Source organism: Macrobrachium nipponense, chromosome 21 (genome assembly GCF_015104395.2).
Source record: "Macrobrachium nipponense isolate FS-2020 chromosome 21, ASM1510439v2, whole genome shotgun sequence".
Taxonomy (NCBI): domain Eukaryota; kingdom Metazoa; phylum Arthropoda; class Malacostraca; order Decapoda; family Palaemonidae; genus Macrobrachium; species Macrobrachium nipponense.
This window is the reverse complement of record NC_087212.1, coordinates 6,825,649-6,847,354: the sequence shown is the minus strand read 5'-3', so window position 1 is coordinate 6,847,354 and position 21,706 is coordinate 6,825,649. Positions and strand designations below refer to the sequence as shown.

At 35.7% G+C, this 21,706-nt stretch overlaps 2 protein-coding genes across 15 annotated transcripts in view; one reads left to right on the top strand and one right to left on the bottom strand.

Annotated features, from left to right (window-relative positions):
• The window catches only part of LOC135197747 (uncharacterized), a 530,867-nt gene extending 512,920 nt beyond the window's left edge, over window positions 1–17,947 (top strand). For 9 of the 14 annotated variants that reach the window (XM_064224821.1, XM_064224813.1, XM_064224823.1 and 6 more), the window contains 2 exons: window positions 9,883–10,003; window positions 11,165–17,947. In XM_064224821.1, the coding sequence (XP_064080891.1) occupies window positions 9,897–10,003; window positions 11,165–12,782 (1,725 nt within the window). In that variant the 5' untranslated portion in view covers window positions 9,883–9,896 and the 3' untranslated portion in view covers window positions 12,783–17,947. The remainder of the gene's footprint in view (window positions 1–9,882; window positions 10,004–11,164) is intronic. The other 5 variants (XM_064224814.1, XM_064224811.1, XM_064224812.1 and 2 more) reach the window with 1 other exon arrangement.
• Window positions 17,933–21,706, bottom strand: part of LOC135197746 (zinc finger protein 678-like) — a 28,426-nt gene continuing 24,652 nt past the window's right edge. Inside the window, exon 4 of the transcript XR_010310651.1 lies at window positions 17,933–21,695. The gene's annotated coding sequence lies outside the window, so the exon portion shown is untranslated. The remainder of the gene's footprint in view (window positions 21,696–21,706) is intronic.

Sequence of the window (21,706 nt, the reverse complement as noted above, 5' to 3'; positions counted from 1 at the left end):
TGATATATGACCACCATTAAATGCATAGTCAACGAATTCATTTAAAGATACATCTGAGGTCAAAATTGTTTAAAAGTCTATGTAACCACTGCATATTCGCCCCGCTTACCTTGCGTATATTCAGACCGTATGTCCAAACCTTCTGTTAGTGGGATCGATACTGTGATGCCTTTTCTATTGGAAGACTTGATAAATTAATTTCTTTGTAAATTAATTTTTTTGTAAAGCTTTAAAAGAAGACACTCGCTGTGGGTCGGTTGTACCTCATACCTACAATGGCGTGGGACCTCAGCTCCCCCCTTTTGGGCTAAATTGGAAGAACTGTAGCACGTAGCTGCTGATGTCCTGGAACTTGTTACGGCCTGTTACAGGAGTAACACCCCACGCTGACATAAGGCCAACTTATTCTGCAACAGCCTGAAACTTTAGAATTGGTTACAAAAGCCAAATGATTATTATTACTATTATTAAACAATTTGAAAAGCACACGCATAAACAAGATAAAAGAGGAATACATAGTGAAATGAAACGAAAATAACACAGATAAAAATAAACAAGTGAATAATACATCTAAATGAATAGCAGCAATTGAGGAGCGTGAAAATCTTGAAAGAAGTAAGAGGGAAACGCTCCAGTAAATAGAAATAGGAAGACAGGAAAAGGCGGTCATTAAACGAAAACCTAAAACAATGAAAAGAAAGAATGGTACGTTGGTGAGAACGGAAAATAGGGATTGATGTAGGGAAAAGAAACAGTGATATAATAGTTCAGTGAAATTAATAATCATATTTTATTGATTGTTTTATATATATATATATATATATATATATATGGGGTATATATATATATATTATATATATACACTCTATGTATTATATATATAATACGTGCATTAAGCTACAAATGTCCTTTAATATCCAATTCGCTCTACTCGGAATTAATATATTTTCATATACGTCAACCGAAGGGGAATTTTTTAGTTGATAATAATTTCGTCCTCTTGTGGCTTCGAGCCAGCGGACAGAGGAGAAAACAGGACTTCAGCGGTGTTACCGACTCGGCCAAAAATGTCACTAAAGTCCTGATTTCTCCTCTGTTCGCTGGTTCGAATCCACGTGAGGACGGAACTATCATCAAATAAAAATTTCCCCTTCGGTTAACATATACTAAATATATTAATTCCGAGGTAGAGCGAATTGGATATTAAAGGACATGTGTAACTTAATGCATTTATATATATATACTATATATATATATATATATATATATATATATATATACATATATATATATATATATATATATATATATAGTATATATATATATATATATAATATATATATATATATATATATAATATATATATATATATAGTATAGTATATACGTGCGCACGTAATAGTGTTATCTTCTGCTCGACTCACTTTCAGTGGTACGAGTGAAAGGTAGCAAAAAATAACAGAGAATTGGTTTTTATGCCTCGTAGTTACGGCCCACAGCTGATACGATGACATCAAAGTGGTGCAGAAAGAGATTCAGCGCATCGGAAAATCTCTCTGTCGTCAGAAAGTTTACCTATAATTAGGCTTCTGCGAAGTTATAAAAAGAAAAAACAAATTTTGGGGGGCCGATATGGGTACTCGGGCTAATTTAGGCCTCCTGTTATGTATTCCTTCCAGGCAGCTGTGAAATATTGACTTTTTATAACAAATTTTCCAACCGGAAGCGTTTTTGGGAGTGCTTATTGAAAAGGAACCCTAATCTTCAATATTCGTTTACTATTAGATAATTCAGCTATTTTGACTTGCTTTTTTATGTGTGATTTCGGATTTGAATATTATTTTTACTTTTCCATGGTATGAATGTTTTTATTTTTTATTTTTGGCGTAATCTATTTCTGAATAATAACGGCACTTACCTTGAATTATATTCTTGTATTTGTAATATGCAGTAACGTGGTATAGACTGGGACTTTTATTCCTACGTATTTCATATTACACATATGCCTCCGTGCTTATATAGATAAAATTCTGTTGCAAATACATTTGCAGCTCGGGAAAAACAAAGCACGGCTTTCCTTATCCACACAATAAACCAACCTATAATTACAGTAAATGACCTTAAGAGTTAATGATTACCGTTACTCGGGACAATAATTCCTCCTCCTCTTCCTCCACCTCCTCGCGTGCCTAGCGCAGCGGGGGTTTTTCGACTGACTGGAGAGGAAAAAAAAAAAAAAAAAAAAAAACTATATTGATGGTTTGGAATCCCGTTTCATTTTTAACTCTCCAAATATTTTCCTTTTAATGGAAACCTATGAATAAGTTATTGTTCGACCACGGTGCACTTTCATTGATCGACGTGGCTGTCGTTTGCGTTTATCAAAAGCATAAATAAGAACGTCGAAGTATATATTTATGGCCATTCATTGTACTTTTTGAAGATTAATGTCTAGTTATTTAAAAGGCGTTCGGTTCAATACTGTAATTTACTTTCAGAAAGATATATGCACCAACGAAGTAATTCTTGCAATTCAACGAACCTCTAGAGAGAAATACCTATTGTTCAACAATGACAGGCATAATTTTGATACTGTTACAAATTCTAAACTTTCAGGTTGTTGCAGAATGAGTTGACCTTAGATAAACAAGCTGAAATTTAGAGTTTCTGCAATTTTGCCGAAAGTTGGGAGCTAAATTCCCATTCCATTTGGAAGTCTGAGGCAGAACGGAACTAATGTTCAGGTTCTGTGGCTCAGTGAAGTGATCGGTATGGTCTTGGCCTGCCACCTCGGTGGCTGCGATTTCGATTCTTGGGCATTCCACTGAGGGGTTAGAGATGTGTATATCTGGTGATAGAAGTTCACTCTATACGTGGTTCGGAAGTCACGTCAAACCGTTGGTCCCGTTGCTGAATAACCACTGGTTCCATGCAACGTAAAAACACCATACAAACAAACAAACAAACTAATGTTCAGGTTCTTGTAAAAGACACAGTATTGATTATACTCAAGTCAGGTGACCCTATCGCCATACGATAGTTATGATTATACGGCATTATGTTGATTTTCGTAAGAGTATTAGAACAAAACCAACAGTAGAAAAACATCTGTCTCTCCCAACTCTGAAGGTTTCAATGCCAAGCGACGAACTTGCACCCGAATCCTTATCAGGTTATGGTAATTGTGTCTGGGTGGCGTTCAAGCACAAACGACCGTATACGTGAACGGTGTGATGACTCGCCAGTGATTATTTAATACTTATCCATTTATATATTTTTAACTTATGTTTACGTAGAATCCGCCTTTCTTCTGTCGTGTTTCGATTTGGAACCGCCGTTGAATGTGAGAGGATCACTAATATGAAAGATTTCCAATTCCCGTGTCCGTCCACGTGTCCCATCAGCCGTTGTATTTCGGTGCTCAGGAACCGCACAGGAAATGTATGAGAGAGAGAGAGAGAGAGAGAGAGTTCCCTACCAAACTTCCATGTCAGGTCAGGTTGGAGTATGTGTCTATTCAAATTTCTACTAATTTCTCTCGTTCATCTTGTTCCGTCTGCCTTCATAGAGATGATGCCGGTAAATTCAACCAGTTGTTTTCTATGTTGATCCATTGGCAAATATATTTTCAGGGGTTTGACAGTATTTCCCCCTCTCCTCTTTTTAGGGGTTTGGCAGTAGCTCCCCCTCCCCTTTTTAGAGGTTTGTCAGGAGCTCCTCCCTAACCGTTTCAAGGGGTGTTTCTGTATCTCCCCTCTTCAGGGGTTTGACAGTCGGCCCCTCCCCTTTGCAGGGGTTTGGCAGTAGCTTCCCCTCTCCCTTCTTCAGGGATTAGCAGTAGCTCTCCCCCTCTCTTATTCAGGGGTTGGGCAGTAGCACCCCTCTCTCCTTTGCAGGGGTTTAGCAATATCTCCTCCACTCTTCCCCTCTCCAGGAGTTTAACAGTAGCTCCCGTTTCCCCCCCCCCCCCCCCCCCCCCTTTCAGGAGTTTGAAAATAGCTCTCCCCTCTTCACAGGGGCTTGACAAAAGCTCATGAATATATAATTAGTTATTTTGAACTCTTTTCGAATCCATAAAAGAACCTTTCAGCCATCCAAACACACACACATAAAATGCATCACACAGGTGGCCGGTTTTTGTATTTTATAGCCTTTTTAAAGTTTACATATTCGATGACGGTCTGATGAGCCTGCTGTTGGGAGCAGCTCGTTTCTTTCATGGTCGCACTTTTTATAGTTGAAGAATCAGTTTTGAATGTTTTAATTATTCGGCATCTATTGATTTTTGGAGATAAACTCGTTAGTTCCTATTAGGAGAAATTAGGTTTTTACAAGTATATATCACGCGGTTGTGGTTCTATAAACAGTTTTTATTATGTATATATACTGTTACGATTTATTGCATTAGACTAAATGCAGTGGGAGCTATTTTGGGATAAAATATTTTGAAAATGGGAGTAGAATAAAGTCGTTTCAGTTACAGGGTTGTTCGAAATCATCATCCAGGTGCTTCAGAAGAATTCCTTCTGTCTGTCACGTTAACAGATGCGTGCTTGCGTGGGCGCGCGTGCATGTTTGTGTTTTTTTAAAGATGAGGTAAAGGAATATACTATATCTTTAGTCCGGTGCACATCAGCTCCGCCCCAGTTTACGGTGGCCGTTCGGTTGAAAGGGCTTTTGATCATTTTATGCCGCAGAAAATTTTCGGATCAAAGAGAAGGCAGAGTTGCTGCGTTCAGAACGGGCATGAATATTCAACGGGGCTCGTTAGGCCAAACTTGTGTACCGTGGTGTGTGTGTGTGTGTGTGGGAGGGCTCTGGGATCGGGAGAGGGCATGGACCCGGCTGCCAAACTTTATCCTGAAACTTACTCTCCGACGACAAAGAAAAAAAAAAGGGGGGGAGGGGGGGGGCGCCGGGGGGGCAGGGAAAAAAAAAGGAAAAAAAAAAAAAAAGTTCTCCGCTTCAGTGTTTGTCGATGGACTGCTTTCTTGATGAAGTTCGGAACGAAACCTGCTGGTCTTTGCATACAGTTACAACTTATATACTTTTTTGGCTGTCGCTAATTTAATTTCGAGAATAACGGTAGGTGCTCATTTCGTATGCGACGTGCGTGATAAAATTTATTTGGAAAGAAAAACTAATTGCTGCTTATGTCAGCCTACACACATCAAAACATATAAAATATATATTATCTACGTTGTATAAAGCGCACGTGATAAATTCAATTCAAAAGACAACTAAGCAGTTTTATGATCATCGCATATGTCTGCACTGAAAAGACACCTGAAGCCTCGACGAAAAAAATCTCCCAGTAGCGTTGCTCGAAAGGGCAGAAAACGCAGGTTCAGTTTTTCGGTCCTGGCACCAGCGGTAAGTTCTCTCCAGCTGGAAATGTTACGGATTTGTTTGTGAAACTGTCGGGAGCTCTGTGCTTAGCGTTTTGGGAGCTTGGTTCCGCGGAATGAGGTAAAAATATCTAGGGATAACGGGAGCAGCGGGAGGGAGCTTGTATGCACTAGACCGTATAATTATGTCATTACAGTCGTCTCTAGTTATTTCGCGCTCCTAGTCGTGTCGTTTGGTTTTGCAGAACGATTGGGATTACGATAAAATGTCTTTTATCTACGAATTTCTTTTCCGTATTGTTAACATTTTCATTTTAGGTTTTGTTTGGCAATCGTCCGTCTGTTCATCCATTTCTTCGAACAGTTACAGTAGTTGTTTTGGTTTAATCTGGGTCGTTGGAATTTTTGTCATGTTAAACTAATTCACTGCAGTGTTTAAACGACCATCCTTTGAATGTGCTGATAATCTAAGGAATTGCGTGAGGATTATTTTAATATTCTACATGTCTCAATATAGTATTTAATATTTTAATTTTTATTTGTCAAGGATTTATCTGAATATGCGACTCCATGTTTATAGTAGTATCCATAGACGCTTTAAGGAGCGGTTTATTCAGTGTACCACAACTTTATATCTTTTAGTGCGTTTTGATCAGTAGAAATTTTCTTGCCTAGTGTTTTTGCGGATATACCATGTACTGCAAAAACTAAGTATACATACATTTATGAATAGACGAACTAATCTTCCGCATATGTCATGTGCATAATTCTCGCATGCGCATGAATTATGCACATGAGCACTCACGAGAAACCAGAGTTCGATCCCATGGGAGAGACGTCTCTACGTTTCCCGAAAACCCATAGTGGCCCCGTTGACCTAAATCGTGAGACCTGGTGGCTAGCTGACTGTGAAGGGTTACGTCCTGGGTAGAAAAGGGACCAGGGAAAAACTTTTAAAAGTATTTGCAAGCGGAGAAAGTTTAGAGTACATTGCTTTCTTGTTTCAACCTAGTTTTCACCATTTTTCTCGATGGCATGTTATTTACGTAAATATCTCTCCAGATCAACTTAAACTTTTGTAAGAATTGTTAGCAGGTTAAATTACATGGTCTTATTTATTTATTTATTTTGTAAAGGGTATTTATTAGTTTACCTTGAAACCCGGAAGATGGAACAGTAATTGGTAATTGGACTGATAACAATTGATTCTTATAGGTTTGTGAATTGATAACAATTGATTCGTATATGTTTGTGAATTTATAACAATTGATTCGTATAGGTTTGTGAATTGATAACAATTGATTCGTATATGTTTGTGAATTGATAACAATTGATTCGTATATGTTTGTGAATTGATATCAATTGATTCGTCTAGGTTTGTGAATTGATTTGTCTAGGTTTGTGAATTGATAACAATTGATTCGTCTAGGTTTGTAAATTGATAACAATTGGATTGTTCGACTATTATGTTTTGTGAAGTTGTTGATAAAACGGTTGATTTCGTATATGTTTGGTGAATTGATTAACAATTGATTTCGTATAATTTGTTTGAATTGAATTTGCAATTGAATTCGTTAATGTTGGTGAATTCGGATAATAATTGATTCGTTTATGTTTTGTGAATTGATTAAACAATTGTTTCGTATATGTTTGTGAATTGATAACAATTGATTTGTATATGTTTGTGAATTAATAACAATTGGTTTCGGGTCATAATGTTTGGTGAACAATTGGCATGATAACAATTGATTCGTATATGTTTGAGAATTGATAACAATTGATTCGTATAGGTTTGTGATTTGATAACAATTGATTCGTATAGGTTTGTGATTTGATAACAATTGATTGGTATATGTTTGTGATTTGATAACAATTGATTCAAGTATGTGAAAGTGAATATAATGGATGATGGTAGGATAGAAGAGACGCAGAATAGGCGACTGTTTAACCAACGCTCCATTACGGAAGTAAAGTACGGATGTTGAATGTAAATGAAAAAAAAAAATTGTAAGCTGTCGAGATAAATTATTTACATATGTACGTGTCACGGGTACTGAAAGGTTGAGATATGAGCAGATGATAACATATTAGAAGGATTATCTGAGCGAGTCTGGTAATGTAAGAAGAATGTAGGGTAATATATTAGTGTGAAAAAATTTATTCAATAAAACTCGGAAAGTGCCCGCAGAGACGGACCTAATGTCCACGTTTAAAAGTGCCTGCAAATTGACGTCCCACCTGTGTACGTATATGACGAGCTACTAGTGATTTGTAGGTTTTCTCCGCGTGGATTTCACCCAAGACTCTGAGTATGAATGTGGAAAAACCATTGCCTTATTATTTTTTAATCATCCCAGCAGTATATATATATATATGTGTGTGTGTGTGTGTAGAAGAGAGAGAGAGAGAGAGAGAGAGAGGGAGAGAGAGAGAGAGAGAGAGAGAGAGAGAGAGAGAGAGAGAGAGAGAGAGAGAGAGATTTACTACTTTAATACTGTGGATTTAATGACAATGAAACGAAAGAAATATATACAGTCTGTCTATCTATATTCATTATATATACGTACACATTTACACACATACATACAGTGTGTATACAATACCGGTATCTTTCTTTCGTTTCATGATCATTAACTCCAGAGCAGTAAAGTAACAAATCTTCGTCTCGTTGACATTCGCACGAATGCAACCGAGACCTCCCCGCAATTTATGCCCGAACTCTGTGGAGAAAATGAGGCACGGTAATAAGGGGATATGGAATTATGAGGGGGAGGTCGCTGGATGGAAGGCGAAATGATGAGGTTGGCTGGAGGAGAGACGATGTTTTCGGAAATAAAGCAATCGGGTTCGGCAAAAGCCGCATGATAAACAAGGGTAAATGAAGGTTCTTCTTTTTCTGGTGAGGGAATCCTTTCGTGTGTGTTGTAAGGGGGGTTCCTTGGTTCATGGGATGTGCTGTGTAAAATCATCCTTGCTTGACCTGATACAGAGTTCAGAATTAATATGGAATCTTCGTCACTGTCTCAGTATCATGCTGGAAGATGTCAGGAATATTAATTTGGTGCAAAACTTTTTTTTTGTTAGTCGAGTGCACTTGTTCTCGGTTGTATTGTCAGTCTATTAGAATATTTAAAGCAGGTGTTCGCAAGAAATGAAGCGATATGAAGTGTGCTGAAACAAGCTAGCCAATTTTTCTCTCATTCCTTCGAGTATCAATTTCTATATTCTTAATAGAAATACCTTGACTATATCTTAAATATTCTCACCTGATTTGCATCTAACCATAAAAGTGCTTATTCTTTCCTAACGTTTTTACATTCGTTTTAAAAAGAAGGGTCGCAACAATCCTTTATGCTCTAATTCTTCTTGGTAATCATTGTATGTTATTGGACATTATAACTGCAGTGGTCATTGATACTGAAATCAATTAAAAGAATATTGATAATGAACAGCGAAAACTATAATAATGAAAATTCTAGATCTTTTTCAGAAGGCCAGCTTCTGAAATATATGTAATGACATTGTTTCTTAACATTACTTCTACAGAGGTCTGTGTAAGAAGGTACTTCCCCTTCTCTTCTTTTCCCTAAGAGATGTATATTTCTAGTCTGTATGACATGGGCACTCAATTATCAGTTGCCATATTTTACGGGTATGGCTTGTCTGTTGATGTATACTTCCAAGGCTATATTAACCCCATGATCTCGATCATTTTATTACTCTCCCCAATCGTGTGCTGCCATTCTTGTCTTACATTTTGACTCCCATTTGTGGAAATCATGTAGCCAGTATTCCTGGGAACAGGGGGTATTAATCATATACTGTAGATTATGCAGTTATCAGGGAATGGTCACGAATTACTAGCATCTTCTGCCCCGTATTTAGCCTTCAACCCCTGACAGTCCCAATGAAGAAGGGATGAGAAGGTATTTCATTTAATTTTCTGAGATTTTATATATTATGGATTCCTAATGATAGCTTCATTAAACATTGCCTTGATATGTATGGTTACCATCCTGGGTTGTGCTTTGGATGATGGTCATTAACAGTCATTTCTGCTGGCTTTATATTGACAGATTTTCTCTTGAGTATTTCTGCTTAAGTCATTTCCATCCGTGTTGAAATTCAAGATATCTTACCTTTTGGAGGTAGATATGTTTTGTTAACACTGATAATGATGGAGGTCTTTCCAGTTTTTGAATGTGGGAAGGGTTATTTTTGTGATGCAGTTTCTTTGATTAGTAAACTTGAGGAAAAGTTTCATCATTGTTTATTAATCCTTTACTTCTTGAATAAGTGAAGCCTTTAAAATCATTTTAGTGAGGAATGTAAATCTTCACTAACAATTTAGGGAAGAAATTAAATCTTCACTAACAATTTAGGGAACAGAATTGTGTGCAGGTAACCAAAGGGAAAATTGTCTACATTATATCATCAGTGGAAAAATCATTAGTACATTAAATTTTAAAGAGACCAGGGAATAAGTTAAATGTGATTACTTTACCTTTAGAGATAACCTTTATCCCTCATTTCAGAAGGCAGTGGATTCATGATGGGAGGACTCAAACGGCTGCTGCGGTGGTTCCCTAAACGGGCCATGAGGCGGGGTGTCTACCTACTGCTCCTGTGGTGTTGCCTTTGCTACCTAGTTGTTAGGTACGTGTATGACTTGTTGAATGCATAAATGTACAATTTTTAATACGCCCAGATCTATTATGATTTTTGTCTGTGAGTCCTTGATGCCACTTACATTAAACAGTGTCTGGCACTGTATTGCAACTAATTTGCAAATTAGTATAGTATATATAGTATATTGTAATTTTGCAATCATATTCATGACTAGCAACTCAAAATGGCCAATTGTGCCTATTTTCAGCAAAAATGCAAACATGAACCCAGTTTCATCTTGGAATAAGTTCTTAAAAGGAAAGTTTCCGTGAATATCAGTATTATTACTTGATGTAAATAGTTTTGATCCAGTAACAAAACAAGGATAGAAAGGCTCAGGTCTCAATTCCAACTACCGTACAAGGGGAAAACATATAAAAGAATACTATGATAATAATTGTTTTTGTATCTTCTAAACAACATGAATTATACAAGCATATAATTTATATAAGTAGCCATAACTTTTAATTATCATAGTATTTTTATGTTTTCCTCTTGTACTGTAGTTGGAATTGACACCTGAGCCTTTGTTTCTTTCCCCGAGTTAGTGTGTGGTGCTTGTAATTCATGGCATATTTTACATTTCATGGCAGTGTTAAGCAAACAGGTATTGTCATCTAGTTGTAATGAAGGCTATATGTGAGAAGAAATAGTGCTTAGGTTAAAAAAAGTAAAAGTTTTTGCGCAAAAGCTGAAAAAGGATTATCTTCCCAAAAGGCATTAAAAATGTTACTTGCCATCTCATTTAGGATAGAAAATTGTAACAAATGTTTTTCACAATGTGAATGAAGGATTATCTTTTCAAAATGCACAAAAAATATCAAATGGAATCCTAGTGAACCTAACAATATGTCACAAAGAGGTATCATACACAAGTCTCAGAGTAAATTTTTTATTTTATTTATAAAGTTCTGTCCCATCTGTTACCTTATACAGTACTATATTTTTTAACTGATTTAAAATATTTTATTATCAATCAGTGAGTGGAAATTATGCAGTTAACCAGACCAGATGAACTTTAAAAATACCAATTTCCTGCTACAGTATAAGGTTTAGTAATGTAGGCGAGTATGATTGTATTATAATGATGTAAATGGTCTATCTCAATACTCACTCCTTTGCATTCTAAAGCCATTCTTATTTTTGCAGATTTTCTGGCCAAGATGAGTCCACTTTCAGCCATGGAGGTACCATGACTGGCAGGTTGTTGCTTCAGAAAATAGTTGAAACTCGTGCACCACCACTTGTCACAACAGAAACTGCTCCCAATGCAACAACAGAAATGAATGTTTTGGAACTGGAGCCATCAGTTGATAAATCACCAGTGCTTTCAGAACAAGATTTAGCTGCCCAGATCCAGGAAAAAATACCAAACTTACCTGTTAGATACTGGCAAAAATATAAGGGCAAAGTTTTATCTAAGAATAAGACATGCGCCAAGTTCCCTTCACTCTATGATATTAGTTTTAATAACATGTATTGGCAAACACTACAGAGTAGTAATGGAACCTTCCACCTTTATGGAGCTTACTATGATAACAGAACATTAGTTGCCATGAAACCAGTGATTCGCATACTTGGTATGATAAATAGGCTTGAGCCTAAAGTTAAAACTTACTGTCAACTGTGGTTTGATGGACACAAGGAGCCAGTGTTTGCTCGTGTCTGGGAGTACAAGTACATATGGTATAAAAAATGGGGAAACTACAAGAATGGACTTTTCCAGCCATATCTGGTTGCATGTCAAATACCACCAGGATACCGCCATCTTGTGCCGGAATCTGTATCACTGGTTGAGAAACCATGTGATATGGCAACAACAAATATGCGAGTAATTAATAATCGACCACCTTCTGGGCAGAAAGAAGATTTCGCAGTTTGTGTTAAAGGTCTTGACTTTCTCCATGATGACCTGAGTGTTCGATTAGTAGAGTGGTTAGAACTTTTGTTCCTCCTTGGAGCCAACAAAGTGTTTTTGTATGATTTAGAAGTTCACCCCAACATTACTAAAGTGTTGAAGTATTATGAAGAACAAGGTCGAGTGGAAGTTACAAAGTTAACGTTGCCTGGGGAGCAGCCTAACATACCTGGACTTTTGCATATGTACTTGAAAAGTAAAATTACTAACAAGAGGCAAAATGAGCTCATTCCATATAATGACTGCTTGTACAAAAATATGTATCGTTACAAGTATATTGCTCTTCTGGACACTGATGAAGTTATCATGCCAAAAAGTTCATTGTCATGGAAGTCTTTAATGGAAACTGTGATACCAAAAGCATTAAAAACCAAAAAGGACCCTCGTGCATCCTATAATGTACGTAATGTGTACTTTATGGATACTATGCGTCATGCCCATGGATGGTTCAGAGAAATTCCACACTACATGCATATGTTGCAGCATGTATATCGTTCCAATAACTATACCAAACCAGGTCAATATGTTAAATGTTTCCATGACCCAGAAAGAGTTCTCACCCTTCATAACCATTTTCCTCTTTCATGCCTGGGTGGAGGTTGTTCATCATTTGCCATTGATACAGAAGACGCCCACTTGCAACATTATCGAGCAGATTGTGTAAATTCTTTGAAAAAATCTTGTTCACAAGAATATAAGAATCATACAATATTGGACACAACAATTTGGAGGTATAGAGAGCCACTAATAGCACGTGTCACCGAAACTCTGGATCATCTTGGTTTCTTTAATCTTGGAACAGCAACGAGGTCTAATGACCCACCTGCTTCTGCTGTACGAAAAAAGTAATATCTAGTGTTATTTTAGTGCTGTATTTGCATAGTTATTGTGCCTTAACCCGTGTGATCTTTTAGTGGTCTTATTCCGTCCTTATAAAACCCAAAACAGTATTCAGTTTCAAGTGGCTGCTATTGTGTGGCTACTCTTCTAAGAATCTATTAAGGGTTGCCAAAACTGTCTGTGAAGAAGGTGTATGATGGATGGTGGCAGGTGCTGCTCATTTTAAATATTGCTCCCGTCTTTCAGCAACACCCAAAGCAGTTTTCCAAACTGCAGTGTTACCTTATTTAAGGTTAAGTATCGAAAGAATCAAGAAAAAAGTTATTGCAATACCAGTGGAAAATTGAATTAGGATATATGATTACGTAATGCTTTAGTAAAAGTATTTACTATACTAAAGTTAGCTTAAGTAGTCGAGGCTATTGGACTCCCATGTGCATTAAAATCTGATTTTATCACTCGTTAACCTTGTATGGTTTTTAGTGTTCTGTTGCACTTGAAAGCTACATTATTAAATTGTTCAATGTATTGTTAAAAATCTCAATAGCTGTGATAGCTTTTACAGTATTTAATTTAATTTTGTGATTTTGATGATTGGTAACACTTTGCAAAGTGCAAGTTTTTTGTCAGTATTTAGAGAAAATCTTCTTTGCAATTTTAAATACATATTTATGGAAAAATTATTTTAAAATCAAAATTTAGGACAAAAAATATAAGAGGTTTTGGTGTATCTATGTTATGGATTTCAAAATGTTACTTCAAGCATCAGTAAAATTAAATATTAAATTGATTTGCCTGTACAGTATATCCTGAATTGGCAAAATACTAGGCTTTTGGGATATCCTTTCCTTTAGTAGGCAAATTTCAATGGTAGTATGTGGCATGCCTCAGCCAGTATATACACAGCTTAGCTTGCAAAACAAAAAATTTATCATTTGTTCTTGTATTGAAAAAATCATGTTTTCATGTTCTGTACGTACTCTACATGCAAAGTGGTAAGCACCTCAAAACCTATAGTAATGTTATCACCAGCAGGGCCTGAGTAAGTTTTCAGATTACAGTATTTGGGTTGTAGTCTTAAAATTTAGAGCATATGTAAAAACTGCATTGACATGAATCATATAGAAAAAAGCCATATTTGTTATTCAAAGGCCATAATTTGTAAATATTTATATTAATTTTTAGTTGAATTTGAAATAAGCTTGAAGTTTTTCATCACTCAGGTCTGTTTTGATGGAAACATTTTTTCCGGATAAAATAATGTTTTCATGGTTAAGGAAATTTAATTTACAAGATATTATTTTAGAAATGGTCTTGCTTGCATATAAAAAAAACAGGTGACGTTTATCATACGTGCAAGCAAAAATACAGCTTTATTAAGTTACCTTAAAAATGTTGGTTCTGTATAGATTTTGGTTGCTTTTGAAGGAGTCTTGAATTTTGAGGTGTAAAACAGACATATTGATGCCCCTTTAAATGACAAATGGAAATGTTTCTTTATAGGGACTACATATTTGCTTTTATCTATTTAGGCATTTAAAGCATGACTTCTGTTTTAAAACCAATGTATAGTAATCCCTGACATCTGTTTTTGTACATTTCTTATGAACCTTGTTTCATTTTGCAACATTTATGGTAAAAATAAAATTATTTTTTTGATGAAATTATCTTAATGGAAAAATATTTAAGTGACTTTTCACGACATGAACATTGTTAGAGTTGGACTGCACTCTTTTCATGATGTTGTCAGTATACTGTCAAAGAATGAAAGAGGTTTCTTTGTACTGGAAAAATTCTTGTTGAATGTTTGGAGTCAAGGGAATGTGGCATCCCGGAGAAACCTCATTGTAAAGTTATATACATAGATCTGTCATTTGTGAAGAATGTACATCATTTAAACAAGAAGCTTATTGTCACTAATTACAGAAATGAATACTAGAACTTTGCAAACAATGGATTGTAATTTGCATGAGTAAAACTTGGGTCTGTTTTGAATATTACTGGTTCACATATTTTTATGCAAGTATGTAATGGAAGTTATAATAAGGATATCTGAAGAATAAGTCATAGAATTATTCAAAATCTGCCATACCAGTGGATAACAAGCAGTCTAAAAAGAATAATCCAATACCAACATAGTTCTAGTAATCATTTTAGGGACAACCATTACCCAGTGTTAATAGAAAATTGCAGTTATTAGCTTCTTGAATTAATATCAATGGTTGGGTTTACATGCTACAAATAAGAATGTCTTTTCCCTTGAAATGCTTAGATTTAAAGTCTTGTTGAATATGAAATGATAAAATTATGAAATTCTATGATTTTATAGGTACGTATATGGGTAGTCTTTCTGGCTCCATTAACATTAAAAAAAATATGGAAATATAAAAGTACAGAGTATGTTACAATTCATTTTCACATGATCTGTGAGACAAGATTAGATGTAATTGTCCAACTGAATGTGTATGCTACATTTTGACACTTATGATCTGAATAAGGTCTTTGCTTAAATAATGGAATGAAGCTACATGTATCAGGTATTCCGATGACTTGCACTAAGTGAGGGGTTGTTTAGTGCGCAAACAAGCAAAATTTGAGTGTAGTACTGAATATTTAATTCATAATTACTCATAAATCAGACACAGTGAGTTGAAAGACTATACAATACATAAAAAAACTTACACATTCAAATGAAACGGTAGCAAAATTATGTTTACGTACCTTCAATTGGAAAGAAAGTACAGTAGTGATTGCTTAGTCAGTTAGGAACAGGTAGAAGCATGGATAGAAAGCACTAAAGATTTTAAACAATAACTTAGACATCAGTTATGAATAAAGTAAACAATTGACAAATACATGGTAGATAGGAGTAGACCAACAAATCTGCAAGCAAAGAATGGATGGGTGTCTGAAGCTTGGGCGATGCTCTGCATTGGACTGGGAAGGTCATTCAGTACTTGTGGAAAGATAAATGACTGATATTTAGATCAACAGAACAATTTACGTTTTAAAGCCTACACACCCACTGATAGTTTAGGTGATAAATATGAATCTGGGATAATGAGCTTGCCTCAAATTGGATAAAAATGCTAGCTCTATTACACACTTCTGACAAATTAAAAATTCAGGTTAGTTTTATAAGATTTCAAGTTTTTTTTTCCACATTTCAGATATTAACTAAATATTGCCTTGCGATTGCCCTCTTAGGGTTAACAAAAGTACAGTATATAGTAAAGCACTTAGTCTTAAGGACCAAATAGAACTTTGATAAAATTATGGTAGTAATGTGAATTAATTAAAAATAATTGCATGTCTCCCAGCTTCCAAATGAAATGTACTAAATTTTCTTTCATGCTTAAGTAAGATAATAGGATAAATTCTTTATCCATACCCTATTGACGGGGCCTAGTATCAGTGGGCATGTCAGGTTACATCCAAGGCTGAAACCACCACCATCAACCTAACCTACCATGATTTGTTGCAAGTATCGTTTAGTTTTAGTACAATACCATGGAATAAGAAGATCTGAGATGACCTTATCCATTCTCATTTCAGTAACCAGGCCTTTGAGACTCCTTTAAAGCAGAATGCATGAATGTACAGTGGGATTGTTAAGAGATGAAAAAGAACAAATTTAAAAGCATTAACATGATAAGTTACTAATCACCAAAAATAATGCCTTTGGAGCATCACAAGTGGCTGGTTGGATTATTAATGACTTTTCAGTGTGCCACCTTTCTCAGCTGCTCTACTGACCATGGCAATGCATACCAAAATGTCAGCAGATAGTCCTTTGGATCTAGATGATATTTCTGATTAAGCAAGATTATGGATATACTGTATATTACTGAATGGAAAAATAGGCTTAAACAAGAATTCTAGAATACGCTAACTTCTTTCACAGGCTCAACTAACGACTCCCATGTTGCTCTAGGATTTGGGTATCTCCTACCTACGCCAGTCAATTCAGAGTAGACTGCTCATTAAGGTTTAAAGTAGCATGGGTTTCTTTCCCTACTCCAAAGAAATTAATTAAAACAACATCTTGATATGTGATGAAATGTTCTGTTTAAATTATTTTACTGAGCTATTCAACTGAAAATGATTGTACTTAGCTATTTGTTGTAAAACATTTTGCTTAAATTCAACTTTGCATATGAAGCTTCAATTACTGCTATTATTTTCTCATAACTGGAACTACTGTGCTGCTTAAAAACTTTTCCATTTAAAGATACTAGGAGTGGGTCCCTGAAAGAATAATGAGAAACATGAAACCATTTTTGTCTAATATCTGAAGAAATGTTAGGGTTAAAAAATGTAAGTCTTTTTTTCCAATACCCTAAAACCTATGTCAAGGGAACAGATATGAGGTTAAGCAGTATTTTACTAAGTAGATTACTTTTAGGTGAGGTAGTATATCACTAACTTTCAAATACTTAAAGCTTGATTGGGACTATTAAAAATAAAAATAAAAGGGTTTACATAAGAAATTTTGCATATATGAGTTAAATGAACAAAAGGATTTTTGTGCATAACTGATATTTTTTTGCTTCATTGAATACCATGTATCCTGTTTTTCAATTGTAATAAGGAAAATAGAAGAAAACATTGTATAAGTCATAGGGTTTTATGAAAGAAATGGCTTGTCTCAAGGAAAGCTGTCTTTGGGAAAATGAAAGCTATTTTCAAAGTTATATGGGCATATTTTCTGTCTAATTTGGCAACTGTGCAGCTAGATTGCTGAAGGACTTTTTGAACAACTTAGAGTATACATATCAAGTGTTATTTAGTGCGCTGGTAAAGTATACATATCAGGTATTAACAATACACTGGACATAAGCAATATTATGTTTTACTGTCATTACAGTTTAGTATGAATAATCATTATTACATGTAAGATCATCTCATTCATATGACTTCATGGGGAAAAATCTGGTGCATAAACGCATTCTTTATTATTGTGCCTAGCCCTGAAAGTATGTATGTCAACATAATATTTATTTTATAATTAAAGCCAAGTTTCATGTGCGAATGAGAAAAATGTGATTTTGAATGAGTGAGTGCAAGAAATATCATGTTCATCAAGAGTGCCATTTTACCATTGCTTAGTGTATAAGTGTAAATACTAAGTCAAGTCGTTTTGTATTGGATGTTAAATAAATTCAGTAAATACAGTACATCATTTAATTTTTCCTACATACTTTTGAAAATGACCAATATTTTGAAGAGTATCATAAACATGAAAGCTTATGGACTGCAATAATGTTAAAAGGGTGGTATTCATTAAAATAATCTCACATACCTTTTGATAGTCATTGTTGTTACTACTACTACTACTATAGGTTTGAGAAAAAATAATGTGAAGCCCACTCTGACCATACAGATATAAGAAGGCATGAATGAGTCTGCCTTAGACTCTAGAGCAATGGCTCTTGTAGCAAACCACTACATTAAGTTAAAAAACCAAACTGAGTTAATGAAGAATGGTTTTACTACTAGAATTGAATTACTCTACATGGTAATAAGCCACATTGTAATAGGCTACGATGAAAACCTTGGATAAAATTCTACAAATGCATATAAAGTACTATATGCAGTTGTACATACCATTTTGTATGCAATTTGCAATTTAATTTACAACAATGTTATAGGCAGAAAGAGACATATTTCCAAGTAAAGGTAAATTAACCTATGTGTTGATGCAAGCTTTAACATATAACATTAACATACTTATTATTCAAATAAGATTACAAATTATGTGTTCATTTCTATTCAATAATAATGTTTATGCTTAGCTTATTCAACGTAGAACTGTTAAGCAAACCCAATTAAGTAGGATGATTGACCACAAGTAGATTAATTTTCCAGCTACTGATTGACCATAAGTAAATTAATTTTCCAGCTACTGGTAATTGAAAACTTTAGGCCATTAGCTACAAATTCTCATGGGAGTAAATTATTTCAAACTTTAAAAATTACATTGTATTTAGTATTCAGGTTTTTTTCAAATACGCTCATGAAATCTATTGCCTTCTCCAATGGAAAAAATACCTTGTAATGCCTGGTCATACAAGTCAAGACTGACTGGCCCCTACTGCACATACCCAATCCTGCATATGACATTGCCTTAATCTCCCCATCTGTGTGCCTAGATATCAGCCAGACTGCAGGGAATGGAAGGGAAGAGGGCACTGTGATTAGTGGGTTTGTATGGAAAAGCATTTTTTGAGTTCTAAAAATTTTTTGTTACATAACAACCCCATTTAATATATTTTGCCCGAATAGCCATTCAGGTGGAAGGACCTGAATGAGAAAGGTTCCACAATCCCACTGGTGCATCCACAAAAATAGCAGTACTACTGGACAGAAGGGAAAAAAGTCAATGCTCAGGAATATAGATGAGCAAGCAAAATACTGGTAGTATCCAATAAGTAGCAAGTATAAATGTGACAGTGTGCTCACCAGCAACAGGACACACCAAAGTTAGGCCCAAACAGCCACCCCTCATAACAGAACAGTATATGAGTAAAAGAAATTTTTGAAGCTGTTAATGGTAACTGAAGTCGCCTGTTCTTTACCCACTTCTGACACATGACCTGCCACAACAATTGGGCCCTACAATATTGTATCCAAGTGTTTAAAATTATATTTCTCAAAAGAATCTGAGGGAGGTAGATTGGCAAGCTACAAGCATCAACAAAATTTTCTTGTTGGTTTTCCTTTCATGGGGTTAAATGTAAAATGAGTTATCTCCATTCATGGGGTTAAATGTTTAAATGTGACATGAGTTATCTCCAACGTTGTTGGTCTTGAGTACTTTTTGCCTGATCTCTTTGGTCTTCATTTACCTACTTTCTCAATGATTTTCTGGGCCTGCCTACATGTTTTCGTCCTGCTACTTCCATATCTACTGTTTTTCTGTCCAACTATTCCTCATCCATTACAGTGCATCCAAACCATCTCAATCACTGAGCTTTCATTATTTTTTTCCAGCCTCTGGACACCATATCTGCTGTTTGTCGTTGTCCATAGATTTTGACATTATCTGGTCACACCTTTCCCATAACATTATTTTCCTTGTCAATGCCATTGTTTTTACTATACAGAGTACAACAGGCCTTGTGTACTTATAAGTCTTTGCAACAGGTTACATATCATGCTTAAAAGGCCAAGAGCCTGCAGCAACTCCAGTCAACCTAGGCTTGTAAATACCCAGAAGGTAAGAAAACCACTCCTGCTGGGGATAAAGTGGAGAAATGAGGACCATCCTGGTGTTCAACAATGTATGCATCTTCACTATGACATCCTTGACTAGGCTGAAGGGGGAAATATGTAGACATCCCAGTTGTCCCATAAGTATCATTACTTCCATCTTAAAGGTTGCTATATCTGATTAAGAAAAATACAGCAGCAGTTCAAGGATGGGGCAATCAAATTATGGGGAGTTCCCTACATGCCAGGGGTCGGGAAACAATAATAATCAAACATTCTGAAGGTAGAAGTTAGAACCTCTCGATCAAGGCATCAACAACTAATGTTCCAGGCCCCTGGAATGAATCTGGTTACATGAACATTTCCACATCCAACCAGCATAGCAACTCTGAGTGAGTGCTTACCTAGTTCTTCAAGCAGGAAAACATGACTGCATATCCTTCCTATGTTGTTAAGTTTGAAGGCCTAGATAAATGGCCTAGTACCCTGTACTTGAGGGCCCAGATGGGCACCCAAGCCAAAAGTCCACGTGTTGGAAAGTATCAGAATTTCTGGGTCAGGAAGAACAAGCAGATCTCTCACCACCACTGGTCTATGTTGCCAATACTAAGATCCACCAACATGTCTGTAACTGGGACCAGGAAATCCCTAGGCATCAACACTGCACTCCAAGAATTAAGTGAACTGAAGCTGGTATACTAAATCCTCCTCTGAATACTGAAGCAGCTATGATGTACCAGCTTTTCCTCGATTTACATGTACATAAATTAGCTTTGCTGAAAAGCCTGGAGAACTTAGTTTCTTTATAAACATGGATGGAATTTACCTCATCTAAAGCATTAAAAGATTTGTTTCCAGTCACTGTTGGTGTGGAAATAATGGGGACACACTCCCACAAACCTGCGGGCCTTCCAAATATTGCTTTTACATAAAAGTTTACTCTCCTTAAGGTTTATTTTATCATTGCAATTGCAAAAGTATGTGGCTATTGCACTGAACTACTCTTACTAACTTTAAAACTTCCACCAAGCATTTTTAAAATCTCTTCCTATCTCCCTCATAAACCAAATTACAAATGGCTTTACCTGTTTCTTTTATTTTCCAATTTTGTTTTTACAAAGGGACTTAAAATAATACTGGCAAAATGAAATGAAATATAAATTTATGTTATTCATCCCCACAATTTTTAGTGACTAATTTACCATCAGTAACTGAATTATCGTCTCTTTTTTCCTTTAACCATTTTCTTCTTTCGCCATTTACATGGTTGCGCTTCTTGCTTCTTTTATACCACTGTACAGATACTGCATACAATAGTCTACAACAGAAAACAAAACTGGTGGTCAGCAAAACTGAATGTAAGTTTTCCTAATAAGCATAACAGGCTGAGCATCTAGTACTAAAGTGATGGCATAAATGTTTTTTTCTCCATCAGCTTCATCCTTCATCAAAGCAAGACATGATATGAGTTGACTCCACTCATCTCTGTCCTGTGCACTTTCTACCCAAAGTCCCAAGTGATCTGGTCTTCATATACTCCTTTTTTTCCATGATTTCCTGGGATATATCTATTTTTCAGCCCGTTGACATCACATACCTACATGTTTTCCTCATCTGTAATGCTTTACAATCTTCAATCAACACTTCGTTCCATAAATCTTAGGATTCTTCCCAATCTCCATTTTCGTTGTCAGTGCCAAAGGTTCCATTCTACAGAAGAG